The following is a 25,785-nucleotide window of genomic DNA, read 5'->3' as shown; positions in this document are numbered from 1 at the left end:
AGCATAAAAGAGTGATGTTATTTTTTCCACCTTTTAGAGTATTTCTGTATAAGTTAATCAGGGCATCCCTCTAAATTTCCAGGTAGAAATTACTGACAACTCACGGAGCAGTTCAGTGAAAATAAGTTATTTCATATTCAATTACTCAACAAAATGAAAAAAGAAAGTTTTAAATTTTTATTTAAACTAAGTTGTTCAGTAAAATTTCAGAACTATTATTTCCTTTAAAAACATTGCACAGTGGTACAAGTTACAATTGCATTAAAATGTCTAGCAACTCTGAATCTGTTTGTACAATTTCCATAATTTTGTCAATATACAAAAACACTTTTATTAGAAAAAAACTACTTCTTTATTCAACCTACATAAGAGCAAATAAAGAACATATGCCCTTGCTGCCAACATCACCCAGAGAATTTTCAACCTAACAGAGAATAACTCTTTATGTTCAATGATGAAACATGTCACAGAGCTTTCATAAGGAAGTATAGAAAGTGAATCACATAATAGTTCATTTTTTCTCCTCTCTGATTTAAAGTGCAGCTATTCAGGATGACTCCTGACATCATTCCTATTCATTACAAAACCCTACTTATACAAATATCTCACTAAATCAAAATTTCCACGTTGTGAGGTAGAAATGGCCATTTACCAACATAAGCTAAGTGGATGATCTAAGCATTAATTAATCAGATAATTTATGCTAAAATATCCACATATCATCTTGAAATAAATCTTAATTTGATCAGAGCTAAGATTCTCACGTTGTCTGTCTCAACCAGGGAATGGCAAGACAACACCAATATGCAAGACTTTGGATATCAAATGTTTCCCATGAGTAACCATGGCTGTAACCAGCTCAAAAGAGTTGCCATGAAAAACTGGCATTTTTATAGGTAATCACAGAATCATGAAGGTCGGAAAGACCTCAAAGATCACCTAGTCCAACTCTAATGCATCCCATCATGTTCACACACCATGTCCCTCAGTGCCACATCTCCATGGTTCTTGAACACCTCCAGGGATGGTTACTCCACCATTTCCCTGGGTTCGCCTGTGCCAATACATCAGCACTCTAACGAGGCAGCAGTTAGCAGCAAGAACTTGTTTTCAGTATGGTCTCATTGCTATATGTAAGAGAAAGGAAGTATCACGCTCTCCTTCACAGTTTAACAGTCAAAAAAATACTCCTTCCTCAGCATTATTTAATGAGGGCTGAGCTTACACTGACATTTTTCTCTCTCTGGGGGCATTAGCAGCTTCTCTGTTTTCCACTTGGCCATGAGTTCTTAAATTTGCAGGAACTTGTTATCTCAAATTCACTGCTTTCTATTCAATGGATTTAAAAGTTCTGACAGAAAGGCTGTCTCCCAGGCCATGGAAAACAAAATTCCAGGAAAACCATAAAAAACACAGATTTCCCATATTTAAAAAATTACGAACGTCAGAGGTGGAATTCAAGGCCAAACTTCCATGAGGGGAAGATGAAATCCAGTGAGCCTCATTTGCATCTGGTTAACATGTAAACTTTCTCTAAGCTCAGGGGCCTCGATTTACACCAAGAGAAGTAAGCATTTCCTCAGCTTTTTTCACCTGTTTGCTGGATGCTATTTCTGTTTCAAGAAGAGTAAAAAATTAATTTCTCACATGTAGGAAGATAACAGCAATCTAGATAAACTAATGTACCTAAAATGAAAAAATAAGAAAAAAAGGTTGTATATGAGAAGTACTTCCCAAAACATTGGCTGAATGGGTAAGGATAGCCATAGTTCTTTAGCTTGTTACACTACTGCACAATTCCTACTTACCACATCTTTTAAAAGTTTAATGTTTAATACCTTTGCATCCCATCTAATGCTCAATTCTGTAAGCATGATGTGTAGTGCGATTGGAAAACAAAGTTCCAACTACAGAAAATTATAATTTACTACCGACCTGACTTCCTTTGCAAATGAAAATGTGTTTGCCAATAAGGGTCAGAGACTTCTCCACAGTTTAACTTCCATGGTCCATAAACAACCCTGTATGCAATAATTTCAATTGCTTCTTTTCAGAAGGAAAACACAGCATTTTGTTCAGTCAAGTGCAGAAAATATCATAAGTTGGTCTTCTAGACATTTCTATTACAGGAGAGAAAAGCACATTCAACCCATGAGCAGAGGTTACTGGAAAACCTGGGGAAATGAAATCCTTGCAGGGTCATCTCTACAAAAATTACAGTGCACTGTTGAGTTAGTGATGTCAGAGACTGGCAAGGGGGTCTTTGGTGGAGGGAGAAAAGTTACGTTTTTTTCAGCATCTTTAGAAAGTCTGTCTTCTTTTCTTGTTTTGTGGTAAAGCTTTAAATTTCTGCATAATGAAAGCAAACAAACTCAAGTGCTCTCAGATATTATCTATGTACTGAACCATTCTTGCTCTAAGTGGTCTGAACAGAGCTAAAGGAGATAGTTTTTTCTCATCTTGAGCCAGGAAAATGTCTTTTTTTTTTTTAAAATATCCCCCCTAAAAATACATATATTATATACATTCAATACATATATTCAGTGCTTATATATGTATATACATATACAATATGTATGCACGTATGCAAAAGAGGCAAGTGTTTCTTTTCAGTTTTCTTTTTGTAAATGTTTGACTTCAGTTTATTTTCAGAAATACACTAATCATCAACTTAAATTATCAGAAGATAATTCTTTTTTCACAAAATTATTAACGAAATAAAACATTCACTGTTCTCACCACTTCAAAGCTTTTTTCTCATATTTCACAAACAAGGCAATGCACGGAAAGCAGCACACTCTCATATTTACAAATCAGGATGTTCCAGTTATGTAGTCGTGTTGCAATTTTTTTCCCAGATTCACAGTAGCACCAAATTCCATAGATTCTAGTGGGAAATTCATTTACCTAAAAGCAGGTCAAATTAAGTTATCAGCTACTCTATTATATTCTTGGAATTACTTTGGCACTTTAGTTAAAAGAGAGTTTCAATTGACATGCATAACTATCCATGTTTTACAGCATTCTCTCCTGCGACTTTGTCCATATCAGAAAACATAAAACCATGCTGAGGCACCCGTGGATGCCTTGGCATCTTTGGAAGCCCACATTCTGAGGATTTTCAGAGGCACAACAGTGCTTTAAACGTATCCCATTAGTTTTCAATAGAGTGTAAATCACATTTTAGATTTCTGGAACTCCAAACAAGTAACTGTTTTTTCAACAGCATCTCTGCAGTTTGGAAAAATCAATTTAAAATAAATAAATGAATAAACACACCATAAATGAGAAATGAAGAATTTCACAATTGCTAGTAATAAGCATTTACACCCAACTTATTTTCCCAGAAATTCACCCTCTTCATTTCCTTTCTATTTAAAGTGACAGACACACAAAAAAAATCTAAAAGCATGCTAGGAATAAATCATCTGGTCTACTCCTTTTATCTTTTTTAAGTAAGAAAATAAATGTTAGTACAAAGCAGATGAAAAGGAATACGGGAAGTCATGGAGGCAGCTCAGCAACAGAACCCTGAATACACCCTCACACACTGGTAGCATCAGAGCAAGGTGAGGGACTCTATACACATGCCAAGAAATGCTGCTACAAATCTTGACCACCAACACAACAAACTGCAAGAGGTGTTTGATTACTCATTAAACCTGACTGCCAGATCCAGAGGGAACATTCCATAGACCCAGCTATGGAATGGTGTAAAGCTGCAGGTTTGTTTCCATGTTTTTCTGACAAAATGTTTGAAGCTACTTGGTAACTAAAAGCAGCAGGAGGGACTCCTAGGGCACAGACTCGCACTCTTGCTCTGTTCATCCAAGCAAGATGATTTGGGGCTGACAGCACAGCTGTGCTCCCTTTGGAGGGTCACTAAGATCTCTGCATAGGACACACGCTGAGCAGCATCATATAGTGAACACTGGGGCTCAGGGATTTTGAAGCAAAACTTTTTGCAAATAAAAATAAATAAAAAAATAAAAATAAATGTCTCAGTCCTATCACAGGGCCTGGAGAAGATGGTGCAACCCATTTAGGCAATAGTTATATGCACTTCCATTCTCCAAAGCCTCTCCCAGGTAGTACGTCTTTGATCTTCTGTTTCTGAAAGGACAGTGTGCTGACAAGAGTGTTTAGGAATGATCCTAAAGTGCTTTTAAAGGATGACACTGTGGAAATAAATAATGCAGATTTTTCTTGAGTGTTTCTTTAGTACCTCAGCTTCCATCTAGTGAGTGTTTTTATGAGTGCTCACCTGTACAACAGGCTGTGCTCTCTGCTGAGCGTTGTGCCCAAATGCCGTTTGCATGTTCTTTCAGTGCAATCATCTTATGTTTTTATGTCCCTGATGTTGTCACATGCTGCCAGACAAAGGATCTATATCCAGACTGCTGGGCACAATGACTGCCAATGTTTATACAAAAAAAAAAAAAAAAAAACACACATGCTTTGTAATTTTACATTTAATTTTACCTGAGGTTTCAATAAACTGTGCAAAACCTGGAATGGTACAGATAGGGGAATAAACTATTCCAGAGAATTTTTAAAACAATCAAACAAGACTGAGCAATAACAAAACAGAGGGTAACAGAACAGACATCACAGACCAGAAATTACAGCTGCAACAGGTAACGCCAAAAAAATGTGTGGAAATAGTTATATATGAAATAAATTATTTACAAAAGAATTACAAACAGTATGATACTGAGTGAATATATGATGTCTTCTGATTATCTCTACTTGCCAACACATTTCACATCAAAATCAATCCACATTTCCTGCTGAAAATGGTTGATGCTCTGCTGCCAATTTGGGGGGTAAAATATTCCTTTTTAACACTTGCATACAGTAAGAAAAAGGCACAGATAAACACATTCTGTGATGTTTTTCTGACATTTTCTACATAAAAAAAAGTTTTTCACCAGCTACTGCTACAGTTTACAGTCCCTTGAAGCTCCATAGGATAACAGCCTTCTAAAAATATTTTAAACCTCTCTTTCTTCATCTATTTTTCCTTACATCATGGTCTAGGAACTCAGCCTCTATGAGAGGTCTGCTGGAGGCATCACAATTAAACATTTCATGGTGCCTTAATGTCTCTTGGAGGGCATGGATTACTGCACAAATTAGATGAAATTAAACATTTTGGTTCAGGGATGTTGAACAGTTTCATTTTATTTGGAATAAAGCACAGAATGTTTTTATCTCTTAGTTAACTGTTCTGAAATACTCCTTTGTCTCTAATTTTCACTGCACGTATCCACCACTGATGTAGCAGGAGAGGAAACTGGACATTGCATGAGGCTTGTGGGCTAAAGCATCAGCTGACAGATGCCAAGCCAGAGAAGGAAGGGCTGTAGAGGTCTCTGCATTGCTGTCAGTGCAGCCAAAAGTGGGTATTTACACTCCCAAGGTAGTGTACCAAACTAACCAGACTCAAACATCATTAAACCAAACATGAAAGACTGCTGCCTACTGGAGACAGGACTGGATGAGCCTTCAAGTGGAAAGTACATGATGCTACAAAAAGACAATTCAATATAATTTGAGTATTTGGTTTTGAAAAGATGATTCAGAGAGACATCATAATGAAGGCTGCAGAATCATGCTGGGATATTTTACTCATCCCTTCTTGGACTATACAAACAGCTGCCACAGATCAGCAAGGCAGGTCTGCCTCCTGGCACTGCCAGTGCTGATTCGTCCCAGTCAAGAACAGAAAGGCTGTATGGAAAAGGCCTTGTAAAGTACAACAACCAGCCAACTTGCCAGGAAACCTGACATTCTTCCTGAAAAGGCTCTGGATAACATTAGTTGACAATATTTTCCCCTCTGCTGTGTAAGCAGCAGTTGTTCATACGCTGCATTTTCCCCTTCCAGTGCAGCACTGACCATGTCAACCAAGACACACTCCATCTATTCAGCCTTCCTAAATCTCACTGATACGCAGTGAGTGCAATCTGCTGATAACATCTGTGGTTAGAGTCTATTAAATTTCTCATGAAAACAACTTTTAAGCAGCTAATGAACTCCCTGTTCTCACCTAGATTTACAGTTTACATATTCAAAAATCCTATTTAACTATATATTGGAGCACAGAGTTACATTTCCTTTCCTAGCAGATTCTGGTGTGCTATCAAAGCAAAGTTAAAGAGTGAAAATGGAAATAAATGTAATGTTGCATACCGTTCCTCCATGGTAGCATGAAAACAATGAAAATGCCAATTTCTGGTGAGAAAAAAAAAGTATTACTTAATTGGTGACATTAAGGTAAGCTGTACATTACACTTTTGCCAGGAGCTGATGAAAACTGCAGCTAACTTATACACAGGACCAATTTATAACACATGGTAGTGCTGGGCTGTCAGCTGATCCCTGCAGAAATCCCTTATCTACACCTGAGGACCGGCACCTCTTTTCCCACTTCATCTCACCTCAGGAGGTTCACAAAGCACATTTTTCACACTCTCCTGCTTTTCCTGCTGCTGGTGCTGATAGTGACACAAAGGCACAGCACCAGCCAGTTTGATTAGGTTCTAGTTTTACAGAGTGTTGCATCAACCTCGATGTGGCACAGATATATAGGTGCAGAGAATAACCACATCGTAAATGGATAAACCAGGTTAGTTATCACTAAACAGCAGGTTCTGGTGATGCACAGTTATGAAAGGATTCCCTGAATGCATTCCTTTATATAATAGCTAGCTTTGGGCTTCAACTTTGGCCACGCTGGGAATATGCAGCAAGTAAGAAAATGGCTTGACTGGAACAAACTGGGAGCCCAAAGAGTCAGATCAGTTCAAGGAGCAACGTGGGGCTCAGCAGAGAGCAACCCCACTGCCTCTCACCACAGAGAGTCACCACGGGGAACAATCATCACATCTGAAATTCACCCAGCATGGCACATCATTTACAAAAATGGGTTTCAGCCCTGCAAAATGAAATTATAGGTGCTTCCTCCTCAACATTCATTTACTGAGGAAAAGCAACTGCCTGAACCTCAGAAGAATCAAGACTTCTGGTAGGAACTGAGTAGTTCCTCCCACAAGCTCCAAAGGAATGGCAAGAGTTCATGGAAAATCCCTTTCTTTTCTAACATATTTTAACCACCTCTGAGTAGTCTCTCACTTGATGGGTAATTTTGATTTCTCAGTCTTCTCAAGTACACTAGAGAGCTTAGATTTCCCTTCTGAAGCAAGACCTTCACCCTTAGTAATTTGTACATCGATTTCTTGGCATTTTCCAGCAAGCCCAACCATCTCCCTTTTGCCTGGCAGGTGAAATAGGAGTATAAAGCATAATTTCATTGTTGAGCACAGCAAAATAATGATTATCTCAGTATCTTTAGTTGTGTTGTTCTATAATCACTTCTATGCTGTGAAATATTCTTTGCATTTCAAAGCTAAGCATCCATATTTTAAGCAAAATTAAATGCATGCTTCTAATGCACCAAGGGCATTACTTTAAGCAATTTACAGACAGTTGCAGCTCTGACTCCAGATAAGCACTTCTTTCTTTCTTGAAATGCTTAACTAAGAGGATGAGGATACTTAACTCACTGCTGCTCTTTATCTGGCCCCCGCTTTTGTGTTAGATCAATATGAACACCGCAAGACAAAAGGAAGATAATCAGATTGTTATTTTGCATTAGTGAGCCTACATGATGATGCCATTTAACTGCATTTAGGAAAATCTTTTTGTTTATATGCGTTACAATCCTGCACATAAATTAATGCTATCTCCCTAGCCAGACAGTTCCAGGTGAGCATCAACAAAGCTACCTTGAAAGACAGTACTGCTCCTTAAACCTTTATGGGAAGGACTGTGTGGCAACTGTTTTCTTGCAAACACCTCCTTCTGCATGAATAGGACATCCCTGGAGAGAACAAAGTACTAAAACATAGGTGGGGTCATTTCTTGCACTTTGGGGTCCCAAGGTTGACCTCCAGTTGATGACCCAACAGGACATGGAACTCCTATAAGCACTGTGTCAACCAAAGGGATATTTCAGAAACCCCAGACTATCCCAAATGACACTGGATACTCATGTCCTATCCCTCTTGTCTTTTATGATGATCTGCTCAGGGCCAGGGACCATTTCTTCCCTGTTTTTATGTCCATTTACATATAATAAACATCAGCACTGCTTGTGCCTGGACAGCTTTGGACTGGATGAGATAGAAGAGAAAAAGTAGCGTGTGCAGACCAGCGGTACTCCTGGCCTCACCATCAATCCACTTACCATCTTCATAAATCATTTCCCTCTCTGCATCTATTTTCTTTGCTGTTTAGCATGTAGATACAGGTTATTTAGGAGGGCCCTTGTAAGCAGAAGCAAGTACTGACTTTCGCTAAAAAAACAGCAGTAACCTGAAAAAAATTTATATCCTGGGCTTTCCCTTCTCACATGAAATAAATTACTAATAGCAAACTCCTCCAGAACCTCAAATTTCCATGTGGTTTCCCATAAAGACAAATTGCCTTGGTCAAAAATGAGCCCAAACCCCCTGACAGTTGCTAACTTCTGGAAGGTTCACAGTGAACTAGATCTCAGGCTCTGTTATGAAACTGTTAAAAAAAAAAAAAAAAAAAGCTTGAATAAGAATCCACAGAGCCTTAAATTCATTTTGTATCAGATTGAATTAAAGCATCTCAGTAATTAAAGACATGAAAGTTGTAATCACTAATGACAGCCTTCTGCAGAGCAGCATTGGGGTGGCAAAGGCACAAGCCACATCTCTTCTAAAGCAGCAGGCCAGCTTGGGACAAAAACTCAGTTTGGTGACCTGGTTGCTAATTCCACCACGAATTCCTCATGGAGAGGTAATGTATTATTTGCAAGTATTCCATTGTTGGAGGGATTTTTGTGCTGCAGTCTCTGTCTGCAGCTCATCCTATTTGCCTGTCTGTGCTGCTCATGCATAAGCATGACTTCCAGATATTCCAGAGCACAGCTCTGCAGTAGGCAAAATTAGGCATCTTTGTAATTAAAAGCTTATTAAAGATTATATATATGCCGTTATTAATCGGCTTGAGAAACACACCTTCAGTTTTGCCTCCCTGGACAGCTGCTGAGTACTGCCCAAGAATATGCCTGCATTATCTGCTTCTGTACAAATCCTGTTGCTGTTGAAAACTTTTGCTATTTCTGATGAAATATTCCAACTATCTGAATTTTACTGCATATACTAATACAGAGCTAGGCAGTGTAGGCAATTCCATCTTTTCCAAAACTAATTTACAAGACTTTTCCCCTTTACAGAAGAGAACACTGTGCACAGATGCTCACTTCTTTTGAATATCATTTATTTCTCAAAAAAAAAAAAAAAAAAAAACAATTCATTTCCTGTACACCTGCCAGACAGAGACAAGGCAGGGTTGCACAAGGGGCTGGATGGAAGCAGATACAGCTGGAAGGAACATCAGCACCTGCTCATGCCACAGACTGCTCATGCCATCTTAAGAAGCCAGATGAGGGGGAAAAATAGACTCAATCTAATACCGATGTTAAATCCTGATTAGAAGCTGAAAAATTACACTGTTTTCATCAGAGGAATACAAAATATTGCCTCTAGCTTCTAAAGTCTCCAGTTTCCAATGAAAAACTAACTGAAAATATCCTCAGGACTGTCATGGGAGTGAATCTAAAGAAAACATCATTTTTATCTCCAAGAAAACCCTCAGAGAGGCTCCCATGAGGTGACTGTATTCATGAGCAGTGCCAAAACAGTAGTGACAAGAGGTTTGAAAGGCAGACTCAGAAACTTCTGACCATCCTAGACCGTGTCAGAATTTTAATTCTTTGTAAAGCACAATTTTATGGCATTATCAATTTAGTTTGATTCTTAAGTGTCAAAATGATCTGTTTTGCAGAGTAGGTGGCACATCGGGTGCTTTATCAGCATTTTTAGTAAATAGGAGTGTCTCTCTCTTTAATAGGAGTGTCTTGTCTTTAGAAGATACCGGGCAATATTAAAGCTTCAGAGTGGTTTCTGACTGCAACACTCTTCTGGTCCACTTCTGAAAAGCCTTGTAAGCCTTCTGCTGCCACTTTCACCCAAAAAAACAAATAGATGAGGAGGATGGAAAAAGGAGTATTTACTTTTAAGAGGTATTCAAGGCCAGGCTGGATGTGGCTCTGGGCAGCCTGGTCTGGTGGTTGGCGACCCTGTATATAGCAAGGGGGTTAAAACTAGGTGATCATCGTTGTCCTTTTCAAACCAGGCCATTCTATGATTCTGTGATTTTACGATATCTCCTCACGCCCCACGGCATTAAGTCAGAGGAACAGGCTGTCATGTCTGAGTTACACAACCAGCTTTGAGATTTCTTGTTCATTTTAGAGCAAAAAATGAAATATTTACAGCCTTTAAATCTCTAAGTCTTCAAAAATGTAAAGTATACAGACAACTCCTACTTTGAACTGTTATTAGAATAACCCATGCTCAAAACAAATGATGTTTTTATCCCCTGTGCTTATCTTAGTATATCTCAATTTACATCCCATTTTATACTGCCCTTAAGTCAAGTCAGAGATGCATGAGTTTTTGGCATCACACTGCTCTGAATCTTAGCAGAGAGAAGTACACATGGGATTGCTACTGAAGCAAATGCTACTCATTCTTCCTTGGGTTTGTATCAGCTTGATGATCATATCAAAGGAGGCAATATCGAACCTTTCAACTGGATCATGAGATGCACTTTAAATTCAAGACAAATTCTCTCTCATGAGATTTTGTACAGAAGATCTCGTGATTTTCATATACATGAATCTATATTAACAACTTCTGTGTAAAAATCCATTTCCATTTTAGACAAAAATAGAAAACTTACAGTTCTAAAAGACCCAATGTAAAACATACAAAAACTCTGAAACTATTTTTCATAAAAATCTATGTTGAACTCTCCTCACCCCTTTTAAATATCTTCAAATCTAAATAAATCTCCATGGGAGACAGATCTTACTCTTTGAACTTTATGGCCCCTGAGATGAGCTAGCCCAGCATCTTTTCAAATGTTGATCTGTGGAGCAACAGGCATAGTAGAACCCAGTGGAATAGTACATCCTCATACACAGTGTAAAAGCTTGTATCATTTTTTTTTTTTTTTTAGTATATGTTTTTTTTGCAAGTGCCCTATCAGAGAAGGAAGCCGTACCACAGATGAACTCTCTGACTCTTCACTTGCATTAGCTATGGCTGCTTCATACCCCAGCCAACAACCCAGGAAGGAAGGAAGGGAAGGAGGGAAAAGGAAGGAAAAGCATCTATTATTGCCACAACCAAACGAATTCTCAAATCAGCTTCTACTGTAAGAATTCTTGAGCTGAAGGACTTTTCATTTCTGCAGGTTTTTTATTTAGCAGCAACAAAAAGCCCAAAACAGCAAGCTACAGCTCCACACCAGCTTTGATATGGCCCCTGTTTTTCAAGCTAATTTAGCCTTCTGTAAGACTCGTTCTAGAATTTGCATTGCAGAAAGTTTGAATAACCCAAATTATCAAGGAAATGCTTGCTGCATGTCAAAGACAGATCTGATGTAGAAATTTTATTTTGCTTATGAACTGTCAGACCTATTTAAAGGATTTAGGATGTTAAAACATTATGCTGTTGTAACACATATCTATGAAACAATCTGGCTTCAAAGTACAACTTAGAAGCTTCTATTTATAAATATTTAATTGAAATATTAATACAAAAAAAGGGCAAAATCTTCATTTTTTTTTCCTAATGAATTTCTCTTCTGTTTTTCAAAACAGCTCATCAGAATAGCAACTTCTATTTTTTTTAACATAAGCGTCTATTTTAGAAAGGCTTTTGCAAACTTCCAGTTTAAGAATACATGACACAGCATTCGAGTCCAGTGGTTCCCATTCCCAGTTTGTAGCTGCACCTCCAGCCCTGCCCCATCACCACCTCAGCCTTTTCCTCCTCAGAAGCCAGGAGTCCTGCAGAGGGCCATCAACTCTATTGCTCCCTGCCCACACAAACACCACTTTAGGTTTAGCTGCAGAAGACCTAACTTCCAGCCCTGGGCAACCTCCAGAGCAGACCTCACCCAGAGAACACTAAGACTGGCCCACTTGGCAAACTACAGATCTTCATCATCCAAGCGCCACCTAGTTAAATGTGATTAAGGAGGAAGAAATCAGTGGGAGTTGTCACCCACAAAACCATAAATTCACTCATTGTTTTGTGTTATGTTAATGAGCTTAAACATCCATATTTTATCAGCATGCTACTACAGCATGCATTACAGAAGTTCTGTATTCCTCCAGCATGTTCAGTATTCTGCAGAGAAATGATGTATCCAATAAGCCCAAAAGTCACCTAATAAGACTGCATGACACACGTTGATTACACTCAACAACACCTTTCATTTCATCGTGCAACTTGGATCATATCTTGCCTTCAGGGGAAGAAGTGCAAAATCTTTTTAAGTCAACACTAACTACATTATTAATAAACATAATTCAAACTCATCCAGTGGAGACCTCGCCAGTCAGATTTTCCAACTCTGTGGCATTTGTCACTGGAAGACAAGCAAAACAATCAAATGTGGTTGGATAGGGAAGATTTTCTTTTGATTTCTTGCTTACTTTTTTAATCTCACCTTTGCTTCCCTCCCCTCCACTATTCTACTTTATATACAGAACTTACTTCCCCCTTATTTCTGATCATATTCTCTCTTCAGAAAAGGTGAATGCAAATAATACAAAACCTGGCTGAAACACTAAAAAAAAAAAAAAAAAGATAATATTTTGCTCAAAAAATGCTAAACATTATTCATTAGGATATTGTTTTTGAAAAATCCATTAAAGTTACCTAGGGACATAATGTGAAATAATCTGATTCACAAGATCATTTGGATTGCCAAAACCACTATTGATGAAGACCAAATATAAATTAATATAGGAAACTGAAGTAGAAGTGGTAATTTTAAAGCATAATGCTTATATGCAAGCTTCACATGGTAGTAATGAAAAGTAAGTATCCCCAAAAGACATTTGTTTCCACTTCTCCCATGCACAATCACTGCCCACCCACTGCAGCCCAGCAGAGTTCTCACTGAGACACAGGAGCTGGAGGAAACCCAACTACAAGCAACTCTTCCCTGCAGATGCTTTACCTTTGCTACACCAGATAAAAAAGGGACTCAGCTGGTGATAATTTGGATAATGAGAATTGGGGGAAAATGTATGAGCAACACTATTCTACGCTTTGCCTGAGAGCTTAAAGCTGACCCACAGCTCACCTGAAGATTTGGCAACATACTCAATTCTAGGTGAAGTTTTGAAAGCCATGCAGGTTTTGAGGAGGAGGGTGATATATTTTTCCCACCACTGGTCTGTCCAGCTCAGGTATGATTTATCTTAGAGACAGTTACCTCACTTAAACCGCATAAATGTATTTTAATATGGGAATGCAGAACTCACCTGTCCAGTTACTCTGCCATCTTAAAAAAAAAATCAGTGAGACTTTTGATACTGGCCTTAAAAATGAACAAGACGGGGGCTTGAGACTGATCACAAAGATGTACAATGCTTCTTCCCTTACCATGAGCAAAGAGCCTGTTAAGTCAGACATGCAGCATAAGGGCACAAAATGATTATTTACACACAAAGCAGATTATTAGTACAAATGAGGAATTCTGCTAAGGAATAAAATGCTCTCCACGCAGATGAGACAGCTGATGAGTCTCTGATGACCAGGGAGCTGTCATTCAGTGGGGAATGACTGACATGAGGCCATCCTTCCTTTTGTGGAGTTTCTATCCTCTGATACCGCTTTTCCTCAGAGTTTAAACAAATTATTGTCAGTACCTTACCTCCTAAATATTCTATATCAGCTGTTATATTTCAATTGCACTGAAATGAAATAGAAATCCTCAAAGTCTTGTCATCTTTAGCACTAGCGCCTTTCTAGCCTTCTATGAGACATCAATTTCTCTGCCTTGATGCCCACTGTGAAAGAGAATTAATTGTTCCTAACTGCTCGTGCTGTTGGCACATGGCAAGAACTTGACTGTTTTTTAAGGTGTTTTTTGGAAACATAATTGTCACCTAAGGAAAATTCTAAACATTGCAGGACTTGAGTCAGGGAACCACATGCAAGGATACTTCTGAAGAGAATGAGATTTGACCATTTGACTTTGGGATTAGGTTATTAACCATATAAAGCCGGTCTATTATACAGCTTTCATAGCCATCAGTGTTCTCTATAACTCATAAAAAGTGAATTAGTTATGTTAAAAAGTAATCACAGAATCACAGAATCACAGAATTTAATTTAATTAATTTACAAGAGTTAATAGTATGGTTTTAGTACTTCTTACTATCTTCATTTTCTTGGAAATATACAGTATATTTTCAAACGTCATACTGAGAAAACACCAAGAAACCAAAATTTAACATTTTCAAGTAAGACCCCTTACTGAAAGTAGTTACGCTGTTTTATCTTTTTTGCTACCCTTTTCTTTTGAAAGTTTCATCAGCTCAGCTCATTTCCACTACCTTTTGATCTACATGAGAGTCCTCAGCTGGAAGTAGAATGAAAAATACAATAGAGAAAAGTTAGCACAAAGTAAGGCACGATCCCAAAAGACACACAGACTGTCCAAGTTCCTCTAGGCTGCCTCTGGTTAGTTGGGACTGGATCTTATTGACAACCCTGCTGCCATTGCTAGTAGTTTGAATTGTCACATTTCTCTACTCTGTGAAGTAAATAAGACTTCATTTTATGACACGGCTCTACTTTAGTTACACTTTGAAGGCTCCCAGCCATTAACAATGGCATTTAACCACTAGCTGGCAGACAAGAACTTTGATGCTTCCACAATCACCTTTTGGCTTAAGAACATATATTTGACAGCTTGAGCCTCAGAGGTAGAGAACAATCAGCCCCAGTCTGGATATTTTCTTGGAAACTCAAATATTGGAGACAACGATGAAGAAAAGAGAAAGCAGTGTGTGTGGTGTACAGCCACTCAACACCTTGCAGGACTGGCCTCACTCATAAAGCTAACATCTAGGGACACTCTGTAATGCATTAAGAATGCATGTAATTGATTAATGACCTACAACATCTCAACATTTTACTGTTACCAAACATCAACAGAAACATTTCCATTAAAAGTCTTTGATGGAAGAAGTAGCTTGTATCCATCTTGTAATGACCACCATATGCAACACATCTCTCCATGTCAGAGGGGATATTCATTACTGTTCAGCAGTAACTTCATTAGACACGAAGCCAAGAGAATCTGCACAGTACATTCAAGTAACATCCAGCCTTTCCCATCCCTTTATTTACAATTTGCATTTATCTTTCAATGTTCCAATATGCAACTTTCCTGAGATATTTCTTCTAAGATATTTTATCACTTGTTTACAAAAATTTAGCTACTGTATCAAACCCTTAAAAGACATATTTACTCAACTACTTCATTTGGAACGTTTTCTTTTACATCTATTAATCTACACTGCACTTCTTGCAGCAGGATTGTAGCTATTCAATAATTTAAGCTGTGACATTATGAGACTATCAAACATTCACAGCACTACTCTGGAGAACTCTCACATTATCACATACTACAAGCTATACTGATAGCTATTCTACATATCATTTTAAAATGTTAAAATGTAAATGCAAGTTGTGTGAATGTGGTCACACAGGCAGTAATTAGAAGAAGATATTAAAAAGAAACTAAAATCTGTGCTAAGTTGTAATGCTACTAATTTCACTCCGTTGCTCTAAATCTCAGTATTATTGAGAACTGATCCCCTAGGTTACAGATACATATACTTATTTTATCCACAGAAACAAGATAGAATAAATAGTAGAAAACAATGAGCACATTGCACCACTCTCCAAAAAATAATTGAGCTGAGCAAGAGCAATGCTTGAGAATCGTCAGTGTTTTCCAAAATACTGCAGTTTAAAAATAAAATCCTGTCCAAAAATCTCTGTATCACACGCGGGCAATTTTTCAAAGCCTTGCAATGCATTTTTTTTTCTGCAGTATGGGCAGCATTCATCAAATGGGAGCATACAGCACTTTCTTTGATTACAGTTTAAAAAAGAAACAGAAAAATCTTGAGACTCAAATGAATTTTTCACTCAAACTCATTTTTATTTCTATCGGACGTAACCCATGCCAGCTTTATTTTGAACTCAGAGTACTTAGAGGGTGACATACATACAGAAAAAAATACTTTTTTATCAATCTTTCTCAACCTGAGAAGTCTGCTTTTGAAAATCCTGCAGTGAGGATTTTTTTCTGTATCAGAATTTGATACTAAATCATTTTCAATCATTATAGCTTTGGAGATTAAAAAAAATATGTTTCAGGGGAAAAGGAGATAGATTACTTGAAACTTAAAAGCCTTATCAAATATTCCAAATACAAAGGCTGATATGCTCATAAAAGCAGTTTTAATTACAGGAATCTTCTTAGGTAGGGTGACCCAAATTCTCGATTGGCCTAGCTCTCTTGCAGCATCAGCAGAGTTACTTCAGCAGTCTGACACAAAACGCTCAATTCTGAACGCCTTGCCTGCAACTGCAGACACATTTACTTCACGCAACTCCAGTCTCGTACAACAATTAGAGATGTTCCTAGGTGGAGGACTTCCAAATCCATCAAAACAACAGAGCAGGGCCAAACTACCCTATGCCCTGATTTGGCACCTCTGGGTAAAATTCTTGACCTACAGTTCCAAGATCCTTACAGAAATAAAGAAACCAGTGCAGCTTGGTTATAATTAATGAGATGCGTACCTTCCCCAGTATGACCATCAACCACTGGGTGTTGAAAATCACAGCTGCACACTGATAGCCAAGGAACCTAAATGAAACAACTGTCTAAAAATGATTTTCCTCATTTCTTAAGAGTCTTGAATAGCGCTTAGTGTCATTACAGCACGCTGGCAAGGTTTTCAGAATTATAAAATATTGCCAAAGTGTTTGTAGCTGAAAAAGGCATTAGCTGCTTGATGGACTTCTTCAGTAAATGTGACCTCATTTCAGATGCAGAAGTTGGGAAACATTTAGAGAGGATCAAATACTATAAAAACAGAAAAACACCAGTATTTTCTTAATTATTTTATGGATTTGTTTTCACTGAGCTTTTGTTTGCCCTCTGCAAATATTTGCATAATCGAGTTTCAGAGACATTAATGTTCCCAGAAAACACATTACAGCTGTTGAATTTTAAAGCTGAGATTTTTCAAACTCCAGGCCAAACGTATACAAAAAAAAAGGTGCTTGTGGATGAAAACTGAGATCTTTCAGAAGACAAGCATGAAGAATTCACAGCTCAAAAGTTATCATGGGGAAAGAGACTCATCGGTAGCATCTATTTGGGCTTTAACAGACAAATCCTTGGTGACATCCAGAAGTCGGATACCTTTTTCTGAAAAATCAGAGAGAAATATTTACTGTGTGGACACAGTCCTGTTGTTGAAAGCAGTTGAAAGCAAAGAGCAAACTGAGTCTAACACTTGTATGATGAAGACAGCTCAAGTAGGAGTCAGATTCATGCCATCAGCAAACACACCTCCACGGTCTTTGGAGTGCTTCCATTCACTTTTTCTCCTCTTCTTGTTATGACTGACTCAGTATTTTTGTAACACTTGTCATCCTTTCTATTTTTCCTCCTTCCTCTCTACCCATAGCTCTACAAAGCAGCACAGGGACAAAGTCACAGTCTGACTCTTCCAGTCTGACCTGTCTCAGGCCACGGTCATTCACTTAGAATTGCTGGAGTTGGAAGAGACCCTTAAAGGCCATCTGTTCCAACTCCCCTGCAATGAGGAGAGACACCTGCAGCTCAATCAGGTGCTCAGAGCCTCATCCAGCATGATGCTTGCATCTCTCTTATGCAAACAACCTACAAAAATTTGCAGAAAGCTCCCTTTCACCTCCAGAAGGGAAACAGTTAAATGGCAGTTTGCCTTAATTCCATAGGAAAACTCAAATGAATAGGAGCTTAATCTCTTCCTGGCTGAACACTCCTACCATCAGCGGTAACAGAGCTCATGAGTCTGCCCCAAGTTCCAGTTTTCAGCTTCACCCATTAGACACTGAGTCCTGTACCAAAAAGGTCAACTCAGTGATTATTGACATATGCATAAATTGCAGCAGGAAAACTTTTAATCAATTGCTGCAGTGCTGCTAAGATGCTTTTATGGGTACAGATTAGCAGGAGAGGGGAAAAAGGATCCTTGCAAGCAGCAGAAACCAATATGCCCCAGCAGGAGATGATGCACGGCCATTTCCTTCCACCCTTGCGGAGAAGCAAGGTTAGGACAGAGATTTGATACACTGCTTGTCCTGCTGCCCAGCAGCACATGCTGGGTAGGCTTCAGTGTATCCCTTCTTTGCCATTCCCCAGCCCCTGCCCAAACCCCATCCTTTAGCCACATAAATGTATATATATACGTCATATATATATACATATACACACACACACAAACATACTTATATATATATATAAGGAAAATCAGGAAAATCAGTGGTAGGGCTTGGTTCTCACTGAAGGATCTGTAAAAGCAATTTATAAAAGCGATGCTCGCTTCTGCAGGTCACCTCCACAGCAAATGTGAAGAGAAATGTTTGTGGCATTAATCCTGCACTGACAGACAGATGTGGCCTTCAAGCTGACTTAAGTGTTCAGTGCTCTTAAGGGAAGAAAATAAGTGATTTCTTTTAGATATATAGCTTAATTGGGAAGTCAGGGATTCTCCTGCCTAAGCAATTGATTTCACAAAAGAAAAAAGTTTATTTCAGAATATAAACCTGCTGTTCATCTCTAATGCCCGGGGAAAAATAAGCTTGGGGATAGATGCTTGCCTTATATTGATGAAACCACAGGTCTTAGTGCATAAATAAGGCTGATAAACCAACAGCATTTAAACAAAGCTTCTTCGTGCTTTGGGCGTGCAGGACACACCGACGAGTTGGGTCACCTGCTGCCATTTCCCCCAGCATAGGGGGACTCAGCCTCTAGCAACGACATCTGATAGACTTAGAGACTTTCCCTTCAGCTTAACAGGCTTTGGTTGTGGACTCGCACAGCACGTATTATTGAATTCTGAAGCTGCAGGAAAATAAAGTAACCTAAACACTATCCTTTAATATAATAGCATCAATTTGTCCGTGCTTAGCAAGCTATTAGGCACCTCCACATCTGCTGCTGTAAATCACAGGAGCATGCATGCTCCTGTTAACCAAACAGCTTTCATTTTCATTTCTCTGCAATCGTGTTAACATAAAAATATGTAGAAATACGCGAGCAGAAATGTCAGTGAGTTACTATATCTGACATCATTTACACACAAAGGCAGCTCAGCTTTCACAAGAAACAATGGGCATACTGCTATTACTGGAACAGTAATTTTATAAGCTACATCAACTAAAACATTACAGAAGAACTTTAAAACAATTTATTATTTTGAAGATAATGAGAACATAATGCCAATACTGCTCTCACAGTGCTAAACCACTACTGCACAGGTAGCTACATTTGGGCCAAGAATATCAACTTTTGCATGTGGAAAAAGCTGTATGACTATGAACAACACTTTCCCAGCAAACTTATTATTTCAGTTTCTGTTACTACAAACATATTTAGTTGGAAGACAACATGCAGATCATATCATGCTCAATTTAAGAACAAAATACTGAACAAGGTAAGTGCAGAATTATCTTTACATGTTTATAGTAGAACAGTTTTGGACTAAAGAATGAGACAGCTGAATTTTCCTGTGATTTGAGGCTGTGAGTGATAGATGACACCTTCCTGAAAGGACACCATATCTAAAGTGGTTCTTGAGAGAATCAGACTTAATGCCGTATTTCTAAGGTAATGATTTATGTTAGGAAAATTATTATATGATTACAACCCATGAAAGTGCTGACCTATTATTAAATACAATCTATTGTAGCGTTCATGTGCTTTTGTGTATATTACTTTTAGAATGAGTGCCTTCACTAAATTCCCAGCATTGTCGTTAAGTTAGGAGCTATAAATTGCATTTGTATTAGAATACCATGGCATGCATGTGTGTGACTATATAGTACACGCATAAAATCTACAGCACAGAATCAGAGTACATAAATACTTCAATATATGTGAGTACCAAACAGCTTTTCTCTAATTAGTTTTAAGTTTTTACAAAAGGAGAAGGAAATTAAAAGTAAAATGTTTTGAAAAGTTGATTAACCATTGATACATGCAAGGAACAGCCAACAAACATAACCTGTCTGCAGCTGGCAAAATACAATTAAAACACACCAGCACCTCCTCTCTACCCAAATTCAATCAAAACCAGTTCACTGGATATGGATGCAGAGAAGCCCAAGATGTTTTCAGTGAACAGGAGTCATAAAGGTGCCTGGAGCACCTCTATCAAGTTCCATTGGTGTCCCCTAACTGCTTGCTACATACTTCCAGGGAGATTTTGGGGAATAAGATAATCATGAGGGCACCCACCTAACACTTACAAAAACAGAAATATCTACTTTCTTCTGCAGCTGGATTTTGAGACTGATGCTCCCAGCAGCTGGGCACAAGCTGGTACCACCTGGCACGGCAATGCTCTCATCCATTAGTTTTTAAAGTATCGCTTTCTTATTCTTATGTATTATTAAGCTGCCATCAACTTCCATCCTAACAATATCCCTTGTGCCCTTTGTTATACATTGTCCTGGATAATGTATAATTGTATGTTTGCTGAGATTATCTGTTAGTGACTCGGTTTTGATGTAATGGATTTAAAACTTTTCTCGTTTGGGGGGATTTATTTCCCAAAAAGCTGATAGACCTGAACCATTCCCACACATGCACACAGCCTATTTCATACACACCCTGTGGTCATGCAGAGACGAAGTTTCCTGATGTCTCAATATGAAAAGCATTACTGAAATGTTACCCTCTTTTAAATAAGTGCTGACTATCAATAGGGAAACTGTCAGTGCAGCACTATTCATTCATTACTGTTAAAACATGACTACAGCATATCCAAAACGTAAATTTCTTGATAACGTCCCCCAGATGCTGCTGAATGCTGCTGCAGAATTTCTGTTAAGGGCAGATCTGCATTTGCCTTTTATAGTTTACAGTCTAAAAGCTAATGAATAAATAAAAGTGAAAGGAAGGTGAAGAAGGGAGAGTACAAGGGTATAACATACGTATTATATTACACAGTAATTACGTGCCTCTGAGATGCCAATTAGTAACTCCTGCCATGATCCAGCTCGCAGCCAGATCGATATGAGGTGCATAAAGGCAGAGAGCCATGAGTTGGTAGAGAATGTTTTACTATTTGAGATGGGGAAAACCACAGAAATATTTGCTTAACTCTTTTTGTTGTTGTTGTTAAGTGCAAATCATAGCCCTGACTGCGTTAAAAGCAAGGCATAAGTATTTCTCTTCTGCCATACCCATAATTTCCGTGCAAATGTTTGATTTGAAAGATTTTCTAATGCTAAGAATTCTTTCCTATTTTTGGTTTCTTTTTTCTTTTTTTCCCTCCAACAAGGCAAACTATCCTTTAACAGACATTTCCTCTGTGGCAAAAAGCAATCAATCAATCATTTGGCCATTTGTACAATATCACTGTGCTCAGCAGCAGCACGATGCTCCTAAACCACTCACAGCATTGATACAGAGAACTGAGAGCATATAGAATAAAGCCAGGTTCATTGCCTGGGGGGCTCTAGGCTGCAGCCATACAGCAGTGAGGCGGGTCTTCAGTGTTTCCATCCAGACCCTAGCAGTTTTTGTTACAGCTCTCAGAGTGAAGGATCATTACTCACAGTAGTGCCAGTGAACAGTAGGTTCAGAGGTAAGAGGCAGCTTTAGGAGATTTTGCATCTTTGTCCTGCTTTTTTTCCCTGGGTTACATAGGATTTCCTTTGTCAGCTCATTGGTGTGTGACTACAGCTACTCTGGATGCAGCACGGAGCCCATCCCTGGGCTCTGAGATGCAGAGTGAACTCCCCTCACTCAGCACAGATGAGAGGAGAGTGTCAAGATGTGTCCACATCCTGGGCAAGTGCCCCAGTGCTTATGTGGAATGGCTCAAAAGTTCCCACAAATACTGTGAAGCAAAGTTACAGTAATCATAACATGCAGGAGCTGAGATGCCATTCATTTCTTTTTGGAGAAACATAAATCATAACAAAAAGAGGAAAAAGATCTCATTCCAGTAGGTGTAAAGTTTTTTTGTAACCTTTTTTTCTTTCATTTTCATAATTTCTGGAATCAGTGCTTCTTGGCAAGGTACAATTAATATGTAATTTCTATCTATCTGGTCACTAATAACATAGTTTAGAAATAATTTCCAATGTGATGCCCTCATTACCATGGGGCAGCTCCTACCCGTCATACAGACTTTCTCTGGCAATAGCCACCTACTTAGCATGAAAGCACTTGAAACTATTTATCAAGTGCATTTTACACCTGACACATTGAATTAAGAGCAGAAAAATGAGATGGTTTTCTAATGGCATCAATATTACTGTGCTGGTTGTAAAATGGACTCGTGTCTCAGAGGCTCTGATTCATGTTCTCCCTTTTTGAAGACTATTGACTTGTCTGAGTTGTGTTTTTTGTTGTTGTTCTTTTTGTTAATGGTATATTGATATTCACTGTTGCTGTTTGCTGTTGCTTTGCCTTAGAAGCCCTGTCAAGTGAATTTAATAAACATTACTGCCAGTGAAAAATTAGCATTGGCTGCAGCAAGCGTAGGAGAGGAATGCTGCCCAGAGCGCAACGACTTCACATGGGTCCCCATACTTCCAGGGACAGAGGATGAAGTGATGTAACATTAAATACGTTGAGCCTTTGAAGTGGGCCAGGGCAATGGCAATTCATCACTTCCAATGACCTTGCACATTTCACCATGAAATAACTGCCTGCTTACGGTATGACGGATGTGATTATGTGTTACCAAGTGGTCATTAGAGCCACAGGTCAATCCCACTCCTTCCACAAGCCTACAGCATCCTTCATTACTAACCATATGCCACAGACTGCCAAGCAGCCTATATGGAAACAACGGTGCCAACAGCAGCTTTACATCTCTAATCCCTTCTTGTCTCACAATTTCTGCTCCCAGTTAGATTACACCCCGCTGACAGCCTGCTTGCTCCAACAGCATGACAAGACCAGCACCCCGAAACTATGCAGCCCCCCCAGAGCTTTGAGGGAACTTCTCAACCTTTCACATTGTTTTATGGAAACAAAATTAAAAACACAAGGTTTCTCTATGTTACATTTTTACAGCTAGGAATCGATCATCAAATGGAGGGTCGCTGTGTTATCAGGCTATTTCCAGAAAATAAAAACTAACAAAGCACTTATCTCTACAGCGACGGCTTTCAGTGAATACAAATCTGTTTAGGGATTTCATTTCACGTTACAGAGAGCGGCACGGCGGCTCAGAAGCACCTTCCGATCGACACAAGGCAGGATGCTGGGCACGGGGCAAGAGGCAGAGAGGAGCGATCATCCTGCCCACCATCCCGGTGACCGCTCGGTCCGTTCTGCCCGCGTACGGCCACACCACCCCCATCAGGACCTTAAACTGCAACCTTTACCCCGAGCACCACTGCTAGGAAGGCTGCAGCCCTCAGTTCCCCCGGGCAAACTTCGGGCGCGGACCGGAGATAGAGATGGAGCAGCCGGTACCCAACCGCAGACCGGGGAAAACTTTCTCCCTGCCCGGAGCGCACCACCCCGCCCGGCCGGGCCTTACCTTGGCGACCCTGGAGGAGTGGCACTGCACCTGGTGGTGGGACACCGTCGCCGTCTGGTTCATGGTGCCGGGCTGCCGCTCCGCGTCCCGGGGCTGCTGCGGGCTGAGCCGGGTTGGGATCGCCGCGAGCCGCCGCCTCGCCCTGGCGGAGCGTGCAGCCGCTGGCAGAGCTCAGCTCTCCGCTCTGCTGCCCGGAGTCGGCTCGCGGCCAAAAGTTCCCTCGCAGCGCTCCCTCCGGTGCCGCCGCTCCCCTCGGGCTGACTGCGGCTCCCGGCAGCGGCACGCGAGCGTCAGCAGCGGCGTGATTGCCATCGCCGGCGCACATGGGATTCCGGCAGCCTCCGGGCTTTGGGAGGCACCGCAGCGGTTCCACACTCTCCCCTCTCCGCAATCATCGCAGCTCCGGCTGTGCTTCTGCCCGACTAACTTTTTGTGGGGTTGGTTGGGGTGCAGATTGAAAGCTTTCCCCGGCAACCACTAAGTGCTCCTCCATAGGTGCGGCCCCGAGCTGGAACCACAGCCGGAGGACCGCGATACGGCACACAGCACCCCCTGCAAGGAGACAGAAACAAAATCACGACAGAAAAGATTTGCTCAACATTTCCAGTTGTGCTTTGGGCAGCTCAGTGAGGACCCGTGTAAGCATTTGTCCCAGCTAAGCATCTGCCCAGAGCTGTGGGCTGTGGCCATCACGGCCATTACACCTGGAATTCTGTCCCTGCAAGGGCAGAGAGATGGGCAAGCTGGGAGCTTGCTGCTGCCAGGGCTACAAAACCCCCAAACGGCTGTGGGGCCTCTGAGTCACACCTGTAACTCTCAACTGACTCCAGCTGTCAGCCTGAGCTCCTTCAAGTGGGGCTTATTGTCAGAAGATTGGATTTTCTCAGAAGGAAAACTCCTTAAAATCATCTCAGATTTAATCTCTCCAAAGTAAAGCTTCATTTTGCACACCACAATTTAGATTCAAAGCCATCTCCAATGGAAGCCAACCATGGAAAGAAGGAGTCCCCACGTGCCCAGCTCCTGGGGCAGACACGGTCACCTCCAGGCACTGCACTGGGGCTGGCTGCCCACCCACATGCCCTGTTTGCATTAACCTCCTTCACCTTATTGGATTTATTGGATTTCGAGCAATAAAAAACACATTTAGCAAGCATAACGGGCTGAGCAGTGCTTTCTTTCCCCCTCCTTTATGCACAGACAGGAGTGAAGCTTTAATGGGTATGGTCTAGAGGGAGGTGTCCCTGCCCATAGCAGGGGGTTGGAACCAAATGATCTTAAAGGCCCCTTCCAATCCAACCCATTCTATGATGGTTCAGAAGATTGAACTCACACCTCATTCAGTTGGAGCTATGGATATTTCTAAGCTCCTGTGAGAACTTTGCATAAAGTTTTTTTTGCTTGATTTTATGCTTCCCAGTGGCTGACTTGTGTGAGCCACAAAAGCAATTTTAAGCAAACATAGAAATGTTTTCCTTGCTAAGATAACAAAATAAGCAGTATGGGTAAAAAGCTGCCAAAGGGAGAAAAATGAGATCAATAATTTGCTGGCATTGTTTTTAAATGAACTTCTACACATTTTAATTTACCTATTCCTAGAGAGGACAGGTGCTGCTGATTAACCTCCTGCTCCTACCAGGTGCGATCTAATGGTGGCATGAACCCACCCAGGGGCTCTCAGGAGTTGTAACAACTCAATCAATGCACTGTTCATCATTGCAAGCTAATCTCAGAAGCACCTTGGATCAGTAGGGTGGGCTTCCATGAGATGCCAGCTGTCATCTTCCAGTGCTGCCATTCCCCTCCACCCCTGGGCTGCTGCTAATCCCCCTCTATGAGTAATCCTCTTTGGGATCAGCTGCGTAGTGCCACTCATGCTAGCTGTTAGCTGCCAATGCAAGTCTCCACATCAGCCCTGCAAAGAGCTTTTTAAAAATTTCAGCGCCTTTAGGGTGCAATTAAATAATTGAGTGATTACTGGAATATGCTGGAGAATATTGAAGTTGTGAGTAAAT

General features: G+C 40.1%; 1 protein-coding gene across 1 annotated transcript in view; it reads right to left on the bottom strand.

Annotated features, from left to right (window-relative positions):
• The window catches only part of DPP10 (dipeptidyl peptidase like 10), a 357,782-nt gene extending 333,799 nt beyond the window's left edge, over positions 1-23,983 (bottom strand). The window contains exon 1 of the mRNA XM_090143605.1: positions 23,771-23,983. Within this exon, the coding sequence (XP_089999731.1) occupies positions 23,771-23,833 (63 nt within the window). The 5' untranslated portion in view covers positions 23,834-23,983. The remainder of the gene's footprint in view (positions 1-23,770) is intronic.
• Between the last annotated feature and the right edge of the window lie 1,802 nt (positions 23,984-25,785).

This window comes from Phasianus colchicus, chromosome 7, assembly GCF_987193195.1.
Source record: "Phasianus colchicus chromosome 7, bPhaCol1.hap1.1, whole genome shotgun sequence".
Classification (NCBI taxonomy): domain Eukaryota; kingdom Metazoa; phylum Chordata; class Aves; order Galliformes; family Phasianidae; genus Phasianus; species Phasianus colchicus.
The sequence above is the reverse complement of the archived record's forward strand: the minus strand, read 5'-3'. Positions and strand labels throughout refer to the sequence as shown.